The sequence below is a fragment of the Dipodomys merriami genome, unplaced genomic scaffold (genome assembly GCF_024711535.1).
Source record: "Dipodomys merriami isolate MVZ:Mamm:240054 unplaced genomic scaffold, mDipMer1.0.p SCAF_5, whole genome shotgun sequence".
In the NCBI taxonomy this organism is placed as follows: domain Eukaryota; kingdom Metazoa; phylum Chordata; class Mammalia; order Rodentia; family Heteromyidae; genus Dipodomys; species Dipodomys merriami.
This window is the reverse complement of record NW_027206068.1, coordinates 80,032,407-80,050,753: the sequence shown is the minus strand read 5'-3', so window position 1 is coordinate 80,050,753 and position 18,347 is coordinate 80,032,407. Positions and strand designations below refer to the sequence as shown.

General features: G+C 59.1%; 1 protein-coding gene and 1 pseudogene across 1 annotated transcript in view; one reads left to right on the top strand and one right to left on the bottom strand.

Annotated features, from left to right (window-relative positions):
* Positions 1–336: 336 nt before the first annotated feature.
* The window catches only part of Vipr2 (vasoactive intestinal peptide receptor 2), a 64,828-nt gene continuing 46,817 nt past the window's right edge, over positions 337–18,347 (top strand). The window contains exons 1-2 of the mRNA XM_069997213.1: positions 337–442; positions 5,120–5,219. Of these exons, the coding sequence (XP_069853314.1) occupies positions 389–442; positions 5,120–5,219 (154 nt within the window). The 5' untranslated portion in view covers positions 337–388. The remainder of the gene's footprint in view (positions 443–5,119; positions 5,220–18,347) is intronic.
* LOC138809999 (ragulator complex protein LAMTOR3 pseudogene) lies at positions 4,434–4,837 on the bottom strand (annotated as a pseudogene).

The following is an 18,347-nucleotide window of genomic DNA, read 5'->3' as shown; positions in this document are numbered from 1 at the left end:
GGGGCGCGGGGCGGGGCGAGGGGCGGGGCGAGGGCTGGGGCGGTGGTAGGAGCGGGGCGGGGCTTGGGCGCGGGGCGAGGGGCGGGGTGCGGGGCGGGGCGCGGGGCGGGGCGAGGGCTGGGGCGGTGGTAGGAGCGGGGCGGGGCTTGGGCGCGGGGCGAGGGGCGGGGGCGAGGGGCGGGGCGAGGGGCGGGGCGAGGGGCGGGGCGAGGGGGGGCGGTGGTAGGAGCGGGGCGGGGCTTGGGCGCGGGGCGAGGGGCGGGGTGCGGGGCGGGGCGCGGGGCGGGGCGGGGCCGGGCGGCGGCGGGCGCGGGCCCCGCGGGGACCGAGCCCAGCCAGGCGTTGGGAGCCCGTGCGGGCGCTGGGGACGGCGGACGCCGAGCCCGGGATGAGGGCGCCCGCGCTGCTGAGCTGCTGCTGCTGCTGCTGGCTGCTGCTGCCGGTGAGTGCCGCCCGCGTCCCGCGGCCGGGCCGGACCCTCTCCCGGGCTGCGGGAGCCCGAGGCGCAGCCCGACGGCCTCGCCAGAGGCGGGACCCCGTCTTCTTTGACTCCAGGTTGATGAACTGGCTCGGCCGGTCGCTGCGCCCCGGCCGCGGGTCCCCGGCTGAGAGTTCCTGAGTCCCGGGCTGGGGTCCCCGAGTCCCGGGCTGGGGTCCCCGAGTCCCGGGCTGGGGTCCCCGAGTCCCGGGTTGGGGTCCCCGAGTCCCGGGTTGGGGTCCGAGTCCCGGGCTGGGGTCCCTGAGTCCCGGGCTGGGGTCCCCGAGTCCCGGGCTGGGGTCCCCGAGTCCCGGGCTGGGGTCCCCGAGTCCTGCGCTGGGGTCCCCGAGTCCCGGGCTGGGGTCCCCGAGTCCCGGGCTGGGGTCCCCGAGTCCCGGCAGGTCGCTGCGCCCGGTGTTCCCTCCGCGCCGAGCCGCATCCGCCGCCCCCCGCCGGGCCGGGCCGGGGTGCGCAGCCTCGGCCCCTCCTGGCCCCGGGCCCGGCCGGTTCATGTCAGTGTCCGTGGGAACCCGAGGACCCGCGTGTTCCCGCAGAGCCTCGGCCGCGCGGCCCGGGGTTCAGCCTCCCCCTTGGCTCCGGCCCCAGGGCCCCCCCCCCCCCGCGCGTGGCGCGCGTGTCTCACGGGCGACCCCCCGCGCGTCTCAGGGCGCCCCCGCCCTGCACGTGGCGCGCGTGTCAGGGCGCACCCCCCTGTGCGTGGCACACGCGTGTCAGGGCGCACCCCCCTGTGCGTGGTGTGCGCGTGTCAGGGCGCACCCCCCTGTGCGTGGCTCATGCGTGTCAGGGCGCACCCCCCTGTGCGTGGTGTGCGCGTGTCAGGGCGCACCCCCCTGTGCGTGGCTCATGCGTGTCAGGGCGCACCCCCCTGTGCGTGGCTCGCGCATGTCAGGGCGCACCCCCCTTGCTCGTGGCTCACGCGTGTCAGGGTGCACCCCCCCTGTGCGTGGTGTGCGCGTGTCAGGGCGCACCCCCCTGTGCGTGGTGTGCGCGTGTCAGGGCGCACCCCCCTTGCTCGTGGCTCACGCGTGTCAGGGCGCACCCCCCTTGCTCGTGGCTCACGCGTGTCAGGGCGCACCCCCCTGTGCGTGGCACACGCGTGTCAGGGCGCACCCCCCCTGTGCGTGGCACACGCGTGTCAGGGCGCACCCCACGGCGGCTGGAGGAAGGCTCGCTCTTCTGGAGCTTTTGCGGCCAGCGCCCTTGTTTAAGGAAAACTGATCGCTGATCGAATTCTGGTTTTCCTGCGCGCGCCACGGCTCGGACAGTCCCGAAGATGACCCCAGAGCCAGAGATGACCCGGAGCCCAAGATGACCCTAGAGACCTGGAGATGACCCCAGAGCCCCAAGATGACCCTAGAGACCTGGAGATGACCCCGGAGGCCCAGAGATGGCCCCGGAACCTGGAGATGGCCCCAGAGTCCAGAGATGACCCCAGAGCCCAGAGCCTGGAGATGGCCCCAGAGACCTGGGGACAAATCTGCTCCAGTGGGCCTTCAGGTGTCCCAAAGCGCGTCCTGAAAATGCCAGCTACTCCCAGGCTTTGAGCACGTTTTTATTTTAAAATGGATATGGCCCTCGCCAACTCTGAAATGTAGACAATCACCTGCTGATGTGTGAGAAACACGAGGCTTGCAGGGAACCTCTACGTTTGGTGGTTGAGTTAATAGGTTAAGAAGAATCCAGCCTAGGTTTCTTCTTTTAATTCTGGTAGGAAATCTTGTTCTTGCATGGAATTCTGGATGACCTGTATCAGTAGGGGGTACACAGATGGCCACAATATGGCCAAGAGTATGATTCTATTTCTTACTATTTTAGTAAAAGTAAAGTCTTAATGAGAGGAGAGAGTAAGGTCAAGACAGAGAAAGAGAAATACAGAGAGAAAGTGTGGAATATGAGATGCAGGGAGAAAAAGAAAGAGGGGCAGGAGGAGGGAGAAAAAAGGAAGAAGAGAGAGAGAAGGAGAGAGAAGGAGGGACGTGGGTGGCAGCTGGGGACAGCGACGGCCTTTTCCTCCTGCTGAGGTCTGAGACAGGCACAGAAACAAAGAATGTGAGTGTTCGTGAAGCAGAGTTGAGAACGGTGCTGAGACGCAAGCCTGTGGGCCTCTGCCTGCTACCGTGCCGTGGAGAGCATCGGTGACACCACACACGGAGGCTGTGACCCGGCTGTGTGTCCTGACCAGAAACTGTCCATGGCTGTGGAACCACCGCGGTGTGGCTCTCCCCTCTGCCCTCCTTTCCCATGCCTCTCATCTATTTGAAAAACTCCTTTACATCAAGTGCTAGAGTCAAAATGATGACAGTTTTGTCTGTAAAGGTTAAGTTTCCATTGTGTCCTGAAGCCTTTAAAAATACCATTATCCTCTTACAACCACAGTGAACACAGATGGTCCTCAGATGAGGCTCTGTGTATAGCACACCGTCCTTAAGAATAAACATGCGCTTACTTGAATCAAATCAAAGGCTATGAAGAGGATGGCCTTGAATAATGAGTCATTATGGGTTCGTTAAAAGAGCTCCATTGCCCTTAAATTAATACTAACAACAATGTTGTGTGTTAACTTTCCTGCTCAGAATCAAAAAAAACTTTATTTGATTTTGTTTAATTTAAAAAAAACCTTTTACAAAGTGAAAAGATTTTTTTATTATTAAGTTTTTTATTGTGAAAATACCACACAGAGGGGTTACAATTACATGAGCAAGGTAATGAGTACATTTCTTATCAAACATTGTTGCTTCCTCCTTTGTTTTTCCTTTACCATCCCTGCCCTCCCATCTCCAGGACTACACTCCCCCCGCACACTCCACCTGCCAAAGTTGTAAAGTTTTTTTTCGACATAACAACTTGTACATCTCGTTGTTGCAATGGGTCCACCTGTATCCCTATTTCGACGATTTGTTTTTTCCCTTCCCCTCCCCAAATTATACCAACATCAAATACAGTGAAAGCAGGGGTTATACCATGGGAGAGGGACATACAAAGCAACAAAGAAATCATCTTATAAATATGTTAGAAACAATCACAAGAAAGAAAAACCACTTGAGTCCTTATCTTAGGGTTCATTTCACTTAACATCAACTTATCTGACTGTTTCTGCTTGATTCAGACATGTACTAGTAATTGCAAATAAGGGAAACCGTGGGACCTATGTTTCTTTGGGCCTGGCTTACTTCACTTAATATAATTTTTTTCCAAGTCTTTCCATTTCCTAACAAATGGGGCAAAGAAAATGAAAGTGATCACTTTTTTATTTTTAATACTATTTTATTTATATTCATATGAAAAAATGGCTAAAGCTATCACATTTATAGTCATACTGATACTGGAAGCAGGATTCAGTAAAAAATCATATTTAAATTCTGTAAAGAACAATTGATAAAATGCTGATTGGTTATAGAGAGCAGAGTAGGAAGAAAAGAATAAGCTATAATTTTCCTTTTCATTAAAGAGAAGCACCCCCTGAACTTATTACATATATATATATATATATATATATATATATATATGTCTACACCACAGCATAATACATAATGTAGTGATTGTACTGATTTTATTACATTTACTAAGCCATTTTATCTTCCTCGCTCTCAGTACAAAGAAATAAAACACCATGGAAGGAAAAATGTCTCATTGTTACAGGAAGAGGGTCTGCTGTGCCCTTACCTCCCGCGAGTCCTCTACCACAGGGAACACTCAAAGGCTCAAGTGAGCAGCACGCCATTTTGATTCTGATCACTTCACAGGACCCCATGCACGTGTGGTGGCTGCAGAGCGATCGGCCGAACCACGTCAGCTTGCCCCTATTCTCCCTCACAAAGCGAATGTAATGCCTGGTCTGACTATAAACTGCACCTACAGGCTGCGTCTTTAGTGTAAGGTGGAAGAGAGGCCCATTCTTACTTGCATACTTACATACAGAGAAAAGCATTGTGGTCTAAAGATCGCTGGATCGACTTGTGTTGTTATAACAAGATGAGGTATACATCAAAACCACTACTTTGATCACTTCTTCAAACAACGGAGCAAGTTCCTTTTCTAGGCTGACAATTAGTGCTGTGTTGCATTGCTACTGGCTATAAAACTCACCAGGAGAGGTAAAGGATTGAATTGAACCACTTGGCAGGTGTTAAAGCAACAGATGATGCTTTTATTCTTTAAAAGTCCAAGTTTGCTCCCTTGGTCTATTGCAAGTGCAAAAGTAGGTAAGAAGCCGGGTCGCAAGGCGTGCTCAGCAAGCATTGTCATCGGCCAGTTTGGTAACAGGTACACCATCCCTATCTGACACAGTAGTATGGAGTCCTTCAATTCATAGAGACATCACTTTAGGTCATCTGCCATGATGACCTCTCACAGAATCAATCTTGCACACCGGGGTTACTTGCCACTGGAATGTCCCCACCATACTTGAGCTAAAGACAAATCCCCTGCCAGCTCCTGTCACCTGGCTTGTGACCTCGTTAGTGCATTTGCGAGGCCTTCACAGCCAAGTGACTGATCACTTTTACATGAGTGTTAGTTTGAAAGCAGTTTAGAATGGCGACGCATTTCTCTCATGTTGATTTTTGCTTGACTTGCCTCCTGCACAATTTAGATGCTTCTATTTCTTTCAACCTTGAACAGGTGAACAGCATCCATCCAGAATGCCGATTTCATCTGGAAATACAGGAGGAAGAAACAAAATGTGCAGAGCTTCTAAGCACTCAACCCAAAAGCCACAGAGGTAGGTCCTAGACGGGCTCATCTGCTCATTTGGGAAAGGCTGACTTCGCACAGCCTCCTCTCCTGACTGTGGGCGGGTACTGACGCCTCGGGTCTGCCTTTCCCAGCGTTAGCACACTGCGAGCAAACCTCACCTAGCAGTGTGCCAGGGAGGGCATCCTGCAAACCTTGTAAATGAAAGCTTCGGTCTCTAACAGCAACGGTTCCCCTGGCTTGATAACAGTCACAATTACGTTTTCAAAGTCAGCTCTAATTTTTCAAGAACTGAGCATTTGTTTGAATTCTTCCATTTTAAATCTTGGCCATACTTATTACAGTGACTTTAGTCCATTTAGTAATGATAGAAACTCACCCCAAAATCTTATGAACACTGAAATAATAATTTTATTTTCTTGAAGACAGACCTGTCCACTCTGTCCTCAGTTGGTCAGAAAGAGACTGACTGGGCCTCCCACATGTTTACACCACAGAAGGGCTTTGGGACAGCACCCATTCATCAAAAATACCGACAACTTTTATCCTTGTGCTTTCCTTTTTGCCAGCCCTAGGGCTTGAACTCAGGGCCAAGTGTTTCACTGAGTCTCTTTGTGCTTAAAGTGAGGCTCTACCACTTGTGCCACAGTACCACTTCCAGCCTGTTCTGAATAGTTTATGGAAGATAAGAGTCTCACAGACTTTCCTGCCCAGGCTAGCCTTGAACTGCAATCCTCAGATCTCAGCTGGCATAATAAGTGTGAGCCACAGGAGCCTGGCCTTGTGCTTTCTTTTTCTATGATCTATGCCACAATTTTATCTTCTTCAAGAAAGAAAGTAAAATCAAAGTAAGGTTCTGTTAAAACAGCTCGCAGACCTCCAGCAGACCTCAGAATCTGGTCTTGGTTCTAGACTGGTCTTTCCAATAGAACTCAAGATGAGCCATACAACTGATTTAAGTTTTTCTAGTAGCCACATGAAGTAAAAGAGAGGCATGTAATGTTGGTTTTAATTTTACATTTACCCAAATGTATCTAATTCTTTATCATTTTGACTTTTGTTCAATATAAAATTATTACTTTAAATTATTTTATGCTGTCTTAGAACCTAGAATATTTCTAGTGAGCATTGAGCCCCACTGAGGCCACATTTCAGAGATCTGTAGCCACAGGCAGCCTGCGGCTCTGAGGCTGGACAGAGCAGCGCCTTTGCCTTTCCTGTCCTTTAAAGCTCCATTTCCTAATCTGGTCATAGGACTCTTTCTAGCCTTCAATACCTGTGATCCTGAGACACACACACACACACACACACACACACACACACACACACACACACACACACACACACACACAGGTCTCAAGGCCACACCCTCCAAATTGTCTTGCGGAACTCTGTCCAGAGAATATGTGTCCAGGAGCTCAGCTTTGTAGCACCTGCCGGAAGGCAGGCTCTATGAAGACCGCAGGCTGACCTTGATGGTCACAGCCTTAGGGAGAATCCAGAGCTCAGGACCGCTGGACTGGGAAGACAGGCCATTGGAGCCATGAGCCCTGGGGTCCTGGGAAGAGCAGCCTCACCCCAGCCAGCTGCTTACCAAGGAGATGCAGGTTACAAAATGCCCAGCTCCCGATTTTTATAGGACTTAGCAGGAAGAAAGCTTTATGTAAAATACTTAATTTTTTAAAGTTTGAAAACAGTACTTAAAAAAAAAAGGTTTGTGGGAGCCAGGCACTCTGTGTCCAGTGCTGGCCTGAGGCTGGCGGTGGCTCTCCGGTGTGCGTACACTACAGCATGCCAGCACGTGGAGAATGCTCACATCTGTGTGTGGACACCAGCAGGTTCCTGGGCTGCTGTACCCCAGGCAGAGCTGGAGAATACTGCTTGCTTGCTTGGGTACAAGTGATAGCTGAGTGACTCAGTCTAGACTGTAGGATGCTCACCTGTTCTCTCAGTTCTAGACTGTAGGATGCTTCCTTGTTCTCTCAGTTCTAGACTGTAGGATGCTCCTGTTCTCTCAGTTCTAGACTGCAGGATGCTTCCTTGTTATCTCAGTTCTAGACTGTAGGATGCTTCCTTGTTCTCTCAGTTCTAGACTGTAAGATACCCCTGTTCTCTCAGTTCTAGATTGTAGGATGCTTCCTTGTTCTCTCAGTTCTAGATTGTAGGATGCTTCCTTGTTCTCTCAGTTCTAGACTGTAAGATACCCCTGTTCTCTCAGTTCTAGATTGTAGGATGCTTCCTTGTTCTCTCAGTTCTAGACTGTAGGATGCCCCCACCCCTGTTTGGTGCAAATGGGAAAACTTACTTGGTTTATTTGCAGTCTCAAAAGTCTGCTTGGATGACACTTACATTGATGGTTCTTACTTTCCATTTTAGTTTTATAATATTTTTATCTGATTTACTCTACTGTTTGACTTGAAAAGAGTGTTTGGTTGCCAGCCTCCCAGCCCTGGGGAAGAGGCGGGGCTGACTCTCAGCCCACCTTCCCTAGTCCTAGTGAGGGCTCACGTGCTAGTGCACAGAGGTGATGGACCAGAGCCTGACAGGGACAGCGCGAGCTGAGCCTTCTGGTGGGCCAGGCCGTGGGAAGGGAGCGGACAGGGCCTCATTCAGCTAGAAGGGACACTGCGGACGCAGGAAGGAGCAGGTGTGAAGGAGGACCAGTGACACAAGGTGTATAAGTCTGATATGGAATCTTGCTCTTCATTACATGATGAATCAATGTTTTAAAAAGCATGTGACAAATCCTAACAAACACTAGTCTCAAGGCTAAGCTTGTTCAAAACACTCACTCTGGGGCCAAGGAGTTGTTCTTGCTTTTGTGACAATGCTGCTCAGACCAACGGAACCCTGCTGTGAACGGAGCCCTGCAAGGCCTCCATCTGAGAATGCCTCCCGGAAGCCCCCGGAAGCCCTGGGGGACTGTGCTGGCGGGCGGGAGGGGCGGGAGGGGCAGCCCTGCAAGCCACGCGGGCCGGGAGGGCAGGACCGCCACGTGGCTCTGCCCCCCATGCCCACGTCTGCAGACTCCAGGGCTTGGCCGAGCGAGGTGAGGTCTGACTGAAGCAGAGGTAGGGGCCAGGTCAGTGTAGGGTGGAGTCGCTGACGGTGATGTTGAAATGGAGTGCTGACTGGCTTCTGTCTCCCTGTGGGGAGGCCTGGGAGGCTTTGAGATCATTCCCCACTTGGGCCTCGCACGGTGGTCCACCACAGCCTCCAGGTGCCGGAGAAGACTGGTGTCTCCTGAGACACAGCCCCACCCTAAGAAACCCGAGCTGCCGCAGGGCTCCCCTAAGCACTGGGTGACGCCACTCTGCCACTCCAGCCATGTTCCAGAAGGCAGTGGGCAGGCAAGGCCATGTCACAAGATGCCCGTGCAACGTCCCTCACAGACCCCATGTGACCCCATGGGACGTCCCTCACAGACCCCGTGTGACCCCATGGGACGTCCCTCACAGACACCATGTGACCCCGTGGGACGTCCCTCACAGACCCCATGTGACCCCGTGGGACGTCCCTCACAGACCCCGCACTGACCCCGTGGGACGTCCCTCACAGACCCCATGTGACCCCATGGGACGTCCCTCACAGACACCATGTGACCCCGTGCAACGTCCCTCACAGACCCCATGTGACCCCATGGGACGTCCCTCACAGACCCCGCACTGACCCCGTGGGACGTCCCTCACAGACCCCATGTGACCCCATGGGACGTCCCTCACAGACACCATGTGACCCCGTGCAACGTCCCTCACAGACCCCATGTGACCCCATGGGACGTCCCTCACAGACCCCGCACTGACCCCGTGGGACGTCCCTCACAGACCCCATGTGACCCCGTGGGACGTCCCTCACAGACCCCATGTGACCCCGTGGGACGTCCCTCACGGACACCATGTGACCCCGTGGGACGTCCCTCACAGACCCCATGTGACCCCATGGGACGTCCCTCACAGACCCCGCACTGACCCCGTGGGACGTCCCTCACAGACCCCATGTGACCCCGTGGGACGTCCCTCACAGACCCCGCACTGACCCCGTGGGACGTCCCTCACAGACCCCATGTGACCCCGTGGGACGTCCCTCACAGACCCCGCACTGACCCCGTGGGACGTCCCTCACAGACCCCATGTGACCCCGTGGGACGTCCCTCACAGACACCATGTGACCCCGTGGGACGTCCCTCACAGACCCCGTGGGACCCCATGGGACGTCCTTCACAGACCCCATGTGACCCCGTGGGACGTCCCTCACAGACCCCGCAGTGACCTCATCCTGCTTTATTATCTGAGTGTGCTGTACTGTCTGTCAGCCCAGTGGCTATAGCTTACTGTGAACCGGGCCCTTCTGTCCACTGTCCTGGAGAGAGAGACATCTGGTTCCTGTGATGTATTTCAAATCTTATTCAGTGCTTGGCCCTTAAAGTCTGTAAAAAGCACCAGGCATTGGTGCCCCGTAGGGTGCAGAGATCTGAGGATCATGGGGCAGAAAAGTCCCTGTGAGACTCTTATCTCCAATTAACTACCCCAAAACTGGCAGTGGCGCTGTGGCTCAAGTGGTAGAGCGCTAGCCTTGAGCACAAAGAAGCTCAGAGACAGCGCCCAGGCCCTGAGTTCAAGCCCCACAACTGACCCAAAAAATATTTTAAAAGTTTTTGCCAGAGAAATTAATGAACATTCTCATATTAGAAATTAAATGACTGACCATTGAAGAGTACCATATATCCAGTGTCTGGACACTGGTGGCTCACGCCAGTCATCCTAGCTCTCAGGAGGCTGAGATCTGAGGATCTCAGTTCAAAGCCAGACCCGACAGGAAAGTCCATGAGACTCTGATCTCCAATTAACCACTAGAAAACTGGAAATGGTGCTGTGGCTCAAGCGGTAGAGTGCTGGCCTTGAGCTGAAGAGCTCAGAGACAGCGTCCAGGCCTGGAGGCTAAGCCCCAGGACCAGCACACAAAAAAGTACTTGAAGTGAGAAGTGCGTTTGTAGGAGACCACTCACCCCCGCAGACATGCACACGGCACCCTTCTGTCTGCGTGCATCTGGAAACCAGCACGTCACACACACGTTTGCTGTGGTCCGCATTTTGCTCTTCTTTTTCTTTTTTGTTCTTAAGTTTAATAGTGCATCCAGAGGCCACTCTGCGACGTCTCATCTGTTCAATTTAAGTGCTGTATGTTCTGATGCATTCCTTTGGTCTCTCCCAGACTCTTGGACCTTTAGACAGCTGACAATATTCTGCTGCTACAAAAAATGTTCTGGTGACTGTCTTGTTCATGAGAATTAAATATTTCATCAGCACTTGAGGGTTGAGTTCAAGCCCTACCTCAGTCCCCCTTCTAGTGGAGAAGGAGGGACAGAGGCCAGGACAGAGGTCCCCTGGGAGAGAACATGCGAGTGAGGCCATGCGGGGAGAGCAGGCTGACTTCCACTCCGCCATGCTGCTCACCCCCACCCCCCACCCCTCCCACCTACTCACCCCCACCTACTCACCCCCCCACCCCCCACCCCTCCCACCCCCCACCCCCACCTACTCACCCCCACCTACTCACCCCCCCACCCCCCACCCCTCCCACCCCCCACCCCCACCTACTCACCCCCACCTACTCACCCCCCCACCCCCCACCCCTCCCACCTACTCACCCCCACCCACCTACCTACCCACCCCACCCCCCACCCTCACCCCCACCCCCCACCCCTCTCACCCCCCCACCCCACCCCCCCACCCCCCACCCCTCCCACCTACTCACCCACCCACCCCCCACCCCTCTCACCCCCCACCCCCACCCACCTACCCACCCACCCCACCCCCCACCCTCACCCCCACCCACCACCCCTCTCACCCCCCCACCCCACCCCCCCACCCCCCACCCCTCCCACCTACTCACCCCCCACCTACTCACCACCCACCCCCCACCCCTCCCACCCCCCACCCCCACCTACTCACCCCCACCTACTCACCCACCCACCCCCCACCCCTCCCACCTACTCACCCCCACCTACTCACCCACCCACCCCCCACCCCTCCCACCTACTCACCCCCACCTACTCACCCACCCACCCCCCACCCCTCCCACCTACTCACCCCCACCCACCTACCCACCCACCCCACCCCCCACCCTCACCCCCACCCCACCTCCCACCCCCCGCCCCCCACCCCTCCCACCTACTCACCCCCCACCTACTCACCCACCCCCCCACCCCCCACCCCCCACCCCCCACCCCTCCCACCTACTCACCCCCACCTACTCACCCCCCCACCCCCCACCCCTCCCACCTACTCACCCCCACCCACCTACCTACCCACCCCACCCCCCACCCTCACCCCCACCCCCCACCCCTCTCACCCCCCCACCCCACCCCCCCACCCCCCACCCCTCCCACCTACTCACCCACCCACCCCCCACCCCTCTCACCCCCCACCCCCACCCACCTACCCACCCACCCCACCCCCCACCCTCACCCCCACCCACCACCCCTCTCACCCCCCCACCCCACCCCCCCACCCCCCACCCCTCCCACCTACTCACCCCCCACCTACTCACCACCCACCCCCCACCCCTCCCACCCCCCACCCCCCACCCCTCCCACCTACTCACCCCCACCTACTCATCCACCCACCCCCCACCCCTCCCACCCCCCACCCCCCACCCCTCCCACCTACTCACCCCCACCTACTCACCCACCCACCCCCCACCCCTCCCACCCCCCGCCCCCCACCCCTCCCACCTACTCACCCCCACCCACCTACCCACCCCTCTCACCCCCCACCCCCACCCCCACCCCCCACCCCTCTCACCCCCCACCCCCACCCCCACCCCCCACCCCTCTCACCCCCCCACCCCACCCCCCCACCCCCCACCCCTCCCACCTACTCACCCCCCACCTACTCACCCCACCCCACCTCCCACCCCCCCGCCCCCCACCCCTCCCACCTACTCACCCCCACCCACCTACCCACCCACCCCACCCCCCACCCTCACCCCCACCCCCCACCCCTCTCACCCCCCCACCCCACCCCCCCACCCCCACCCCTCCCACCTACTCACCCCCCACCTACTCACCACCCACCCCCCACCCCCCCACCCCCCCACCCCCCCACCCCCCCACCCCCCACCCCGCACCCCTCCCACCTACTCACCCCCCACCTACTCACCCACCCACCCCCCACCCACTCACCCACCCACCCCCCACCCCTCTCACCCCCCACCCCCTACCCACCCACTCACCTACCCACCCCCCACCCACTCACCCACCCACCCCCCCACCCACTCACCCACCCACCCCCCACACTCCCACCCCTCTCACCCCCCACTCCCTACCCACTCACCCCCCCAACCCCCACTCACCCACCCACCCCCCACCCCTCTCACCCCCCACCCCCTACCCACCCACTCACCCACCCACCCACCCACTCACCCCACCCCACCTCCCACCTTCACCCCCCATCCCCCCACCCCCGCCCCACCCACCTACTCACCTACCCACCACCCCACCCACTCACCCCCACCCACTCACCCACCCACCCCCCACCCACTCACTCACCCACCCCCCACCCACTCACCCACCCACCCCCCACCCACTCACTCACCCACCCCCCACCCACTCACCCACCCACCCCCCCCCACTCACCCACCCACCCCCCACCCCTCTCACCCCCCACCCCCTACCCACCCACTCACCCACCCACCCACCCACTCACCCCACCCCACCTCCCACCTTCACCCCCCATCCCCCCACCCCTCACCCCTCCCACCTACTCACCCACCCCCCCCACCCACTCACCCACCCCCACCCCCCACCCCACCCCTCCCACCCAACCCCCCACTCCCCACCCACCCACCTACCTCCCACCCCCCACCCCCCGCCCCCCCACCTACCCACCCACTCACCCACCCCCCACCCCCCCACCCCCCACCCCCCCACCCCCCACCCCCCCACCCACTCACCCCACCCCACCCCCACCCTCACCCCCACCCCCCCACCCACCCACTCACCCCACCCCACCTCCCACCTTCACCCCCCATCCCCCCACCCCCGCCCCACCCACCTACTCACCTACCCACCACCCCACCCACTCACCCCCACCCACTCACCCCCACCCCCCACCCCCCCACCCCCCACCCACCCATGTACCCCACACCCCCCACCCCCCGCCCCCCCACCCCCCACCCACCCACCCACTCACCCCACCCCACCCCCCACCCTCACCCCCATCCCCCCACCCACCCACCCCACCTTCACCACCCCCACCCCCCACCTACCCACTCACCCCACCCTCACCCCCCACCCACCCCCACCCCTCTCACCCCCCACCCCTCCCACCTACTCACCCACCCACCCACCCACTCACCCCACCCCACCTCCCACCTTCACCCCCCATCCCCCCACCCCCCACCCCTCCCACCTACTCACCCCCCCACCCCCCACCCACTTACCCCCCCCACCCCCCCCACCCCACCCCTCCCACCCAACCCCCCACTCCCCACCCACCCACCTACCCCCCACCCCCCCACCCCCCACCCCTCCCACCCAACCCCCCACTCCCCACCCACCCACCTACCCCCCACCCCCCCACCCCCCCGCCCCCCCACCCACCCACCCACTCACCCACCCCCCACCCCATGCACCCCCCACCCCCCACCCCCCACCCTCACCCCCATCCCCCCACCCACCCACCCTACCTTCACCACCCCCCACCCCCCACCCACCCACTCACCCCACCCTCACCCCCCACCCACCCCCACCCCTCCCATCCCCCCACCCCCCACCCCCCACCTACTCACCCACCCACCACCCCACCCACTCACCCACCCACCCCCCACCCCTCTCACCCCCCACCCCTCTCACCCCCCACCCCCTACCCACCCACTCACCCACCCACCCACCCACTCACCCCACCCCACCTCCCACCCTCCCCGCCCCCCACCCCACCCCCACTCCTCCCACCCAACCCCCTACCCCACCTACCCCCCACCCCCACCCCCCGCCCCGCACACAGTATGGCCCGTGCAAGGTGCCCTGGGAGTTGGAAATCCGCCCCACAGAGGAGAGAGAGAAGGAATTTCCACCCAGGGTTTGGTGCTGGCTCTTCCCTGGGTTCCCAGCAAGTGCCAGGCTGAGGGAAGAAGAGGAGGCAGACCGGCATCCTCTGTAAGCTGGGAGGGAGAGCAGTGTGCGGGTGCGCGGCCCTCAGGAGGAGATCTCGGGAGGCTTGGGAGAGGCAGAGGGTTGTATCAAGAAGGGTTCCAAGCAGTCACTCCAGGGAGGGATTAGGGGAACGCTGGGACGGAAAAGACTCAGCAGCAAGTAGGACTCCGGCGGCAAGGCGACTCCAGCGTCCGACTTGCAGCGTGCCAGACAGCAATTCACAGGGAGACTGCAGAGGGCCTGGGGCTGGAGTGTGAGCTGGTCCCCAGAAAGCTCCCCAGAGCCAGGAGCAGGCCTGAGGACAGGAGGAGGGCTGCGGAAAGGAGGCCGGAAGAGGACCCAGCAGGGGCCCAGCCGGCAGTCCCGCAGGCAGGAGGAGGGCTATGCCATGGGGCTGAGGTGCACCGTGCACAGGAGAAGGAAAAGAAGGGAGTTGACTGGAAAGGGACCCCACCCACCCCGGAGACAGCCAGCCCGCCTGACAGAGGCCTGGGCCCGTGGGTCCAGGTCAGAGAGGTTGGGGAGGCTGGTGAGGGCACTGAGTGCCAGCCACGGGGGCTCAGGTGCCACGCATGCCACACCACAGTGCTGGTGAGGTCACCAGACTCCAGCCACGGGGGCTCAGGTGCCACGCATGCCACACCACAGTGCTGGTGAGGTCACCAGACTCCAGCCACGGGGGCTCAGGTGCCACGCATGCCACACCACAGTGCTGGTGAGGTCACCAGACTCGTGCCAGCCACGGGGGCTCAGGTGCCACGCATGCCACACCACAGTGCTGGTGAGGTCACCAGACTCCAGCCACGGGGGCTCAGGTGCCACGCATGCCACACCACAGTGCTGGTGAGGTCACCAGACTCCAGCCACGGGGGCTCAGGTGCCCACATGCCACACCACAGTGGCACAGGCAGGTCTGGGTGGTGACCCCACAAGGCACTGTACTCACAGGCCCCACGCAGGCTTGCCCGGGTCTCTGTGCCTGGACTGGCTCCTCACTAACTGTGAGTCCGGCCTTGCTAGATGTGTGAGTCACACCACTGTGCATAGATGTCCTGAGACGGTCCTGGGAAGCTGCCCAAGCCTCGGTCATAAATCCAGGGGAGATTACCGCAGGATCAGCCGGCAGGACTTCCCACGCCACAAATCCTCTCCAAATGGGGTCAGCCGCAGAGGGGTTCTCGTGTAACTCACCACACACTCTGCCCTGCATGGGCTTCCTGTGACACTGGCCAGGCCTTGAACCAAGAGCTCTGGACTGGGTTCTGGGCTCTGAGGGTGGGGAGGAGGCTGGAGAGGCCCAGCACCGCTCCCTGGTAGTGAGAAGTCAACACACCCATGTCCTAAACGTGCTGTGCTCCTGCTGGTGTGCATCACCCCAGTCCACGCGGCACTGCGTGGGGCGGGTCACAGAGCTGACCGCAGGCTCCACCCCGGGCTGAGGGTTGGCAGTCCTGCCCACAGTTGGCCATGGGGGCTATTTGGAACAAATTACTTACAGTTGGGTTGGATTCGGCAATTTTTAATGTATACGTTTGATCTCGATTCCTTCATGTTCCTTTGAAAATTAGCAATTCTAGTTAATTCTGGGAGGTTGGCAGCGTCGGCTCACATCCCAGAGGGAGGCTCGTGACTGCAGGATCCCTCAAGGCCCAGAATAAGCTGCTGCTGTTCAGGTCCTGAAGTCTGTTGGGAGCCAGCACACAAGTGCCCTACAGTGCCGTGTGCACAAAGTGCTGGGAGCCAGCTCCCAGTGCCGTCCAGTGCCGTGTGCACAGACAAAGTGCTGGGAGCCAGCTCCCCAGAGCCGTCTAGTGCCGTGTGCACAAAGTGCTGGGAGCCAGCTCCCAGAGCCGTCCAGTGCCGTGTGCACAGACAAAGTGCTGGGAGCCAGCTCCCCAGAGCTGTCCAGTGCCGTGTGCACAGACAAAGTGCTGGGAGCCAGCTCCCCAGAGCCGTCCAGTGCCGTGTGCACAAAGTGCTGGGAGCCAGCTCCCAGAGCCGTCCAGTGCCGTGTGCACACACAAAGTGCTGGGAGCCAGCTCCCAGAGCCGTCCAGTGCCGTGTGCACAGACAAAGTGCTGGGAGCCAGCTCCCAGAGCCGTCCAGTGCCATGTGCACAGACAAAGTGCTGGGAGCCAGCTCCCAGAGCCGTCCAGTGCCGTGTGCACACACAAAGTGCTGGGAGCCAGCTCCCAAAGCCGTCCAGTGCCGTGTGCACAGACAAAGTGCTGGGAGCCAGCTCCCAGTGCCGTCCAGTGCCGTGTGCACACACAAAGTGCTGGGAGCCAGCTCCCAGAGCCGTCCAGTGCCATGTGCACAAAGTGCTGGGAGCCAGCTCCCAGAGCCGTCCAGTGCCGTGTGCACAGACAAAGTGCTGGGAGCCAGCTCCCAGAGCCGTCCAGTGCCGTGTGCACACACAAAGTGCTGGGAGCCAGCTCCCCAGAGCCGTCCAGTGCCGTGTGCACAAAGTGCTGGGAGCCAGCTCCCAGTGCCGTCCAGTGCCGTGTGCACAAAGTGCTGGGAGCCAGCTCCCAGTGCCGTCCAGTGCCGTGTGCACAAAGTGCTGGGAGCCAGCTCCCCAGAGCCGTCCAGTGCCGTGTGCACAGACAAAGTGCTGGGAGCCAGCTCCCAGAGCCGTCCAGTGCCGTGTGCACAGACAGGCTGAAAAATGCAATTTCTGAGTCTTCATCTGTAGCTTACGTCTGGTCCCATCTCTGACACAGGGCGTGTAGAGTTCGGGGGCCTCTGAAGCACCCGGGCCTCTCAGCACTTCCCAGGCGCGGCGCCCTGGCTGCTCAGCTCCGCTGGGCCCTTGCTCTGAGGAGCCTTGTCTCCCGCCTTCCCGTCCTGCCTCTTCCCTGTTTCTCTCAGACCGTAAGTGGGCTCACTCACCAACCGCAGGCCAGAGACTGTGGTGGCCAGGTAAGCCTCTGCCGTTCATCTGTCAGGAGAAGCTCTTTGCCAAAGAGCTGGTGGGAGGTGACATCACTACCCAGCATGATGCTGACATGGGCGGTGCTCAGTGAACATTTGTGAAGATGTCACAGCCATAAACGGTGTGGTGGAACCCATCTAAACGCTGCTGGCCTTCCCGTTAGTCTCTGCCTCCGTGGAGGTTAGGTTGCTGTCACGCCTGAGCTTGTGCCAGTTTTTCTCGGGCTTTCCTGGGCTCCAGCGTGGTCACCTGCGCCTACACCAGCGGTCTGCAGGAGAAGCACCCTCTCCCCAGCCCCATGGCCTCCAGAGCCCATCTGTTTCTGGAGCTTCACGCGCATTGGGCCCTTGAGTTGAACGCTTTTCTCTGAGGGTTTCTTTCCTCTCTGGTCCTGCTTCTGTTATCATTCCTAATCACAACCTTCATAAAATGGCACTTGGCACCCAATCCCAGCTTAGCTAGTGCATAGCCGTCTCTGTCCTTATCTCACTAGCAAATTCGGATTGATTATGGTACTGGAAAGTTTAGCTCAGCCTCCTACTTGCCTGGCAGAGGCTCTACCACTCGAGCCACACCCCGAATCTTCCCATGAGTTACTTTGGACACTGGGTCTCACAGTCTAACCTAGGCTGGCCGGGACTGGGACCCTCTGATTTACACTTCCCTCAGCTAAGATGGCAGGCATCACCACAACCAGCGATTGGTTGCTAACCTTTTCCCTAGGCTGATTCAATCCACCTCATCTCTGTTTCCTCCGTAGCTGGAATTACAGGCAGCAGACAAGTGGTATAAACATGCATCCTCAGAGCCAAAAGCAACAAGGTCATTTTGGGTAGAATTTCTGTGGTCACCGTTTTCCTTCAGAATAACTGGAATTTGATGGGTCTTGGGGTAACGGGTGCTTTATTGTTAGCCACTTGAGCAGAGGGCACCCACAGGGGCCTACAGAGGAGCAGAGCCCAGGGGAGCCTGGCAGAGCGGCCTGCCTTCATAGGCTGTAGGCCCAGGTGAAGGTTTGTCCCCAAGCCACCTTCCTTGGAGCTGTGAGGTCCGGAGCTGGTAGCCTA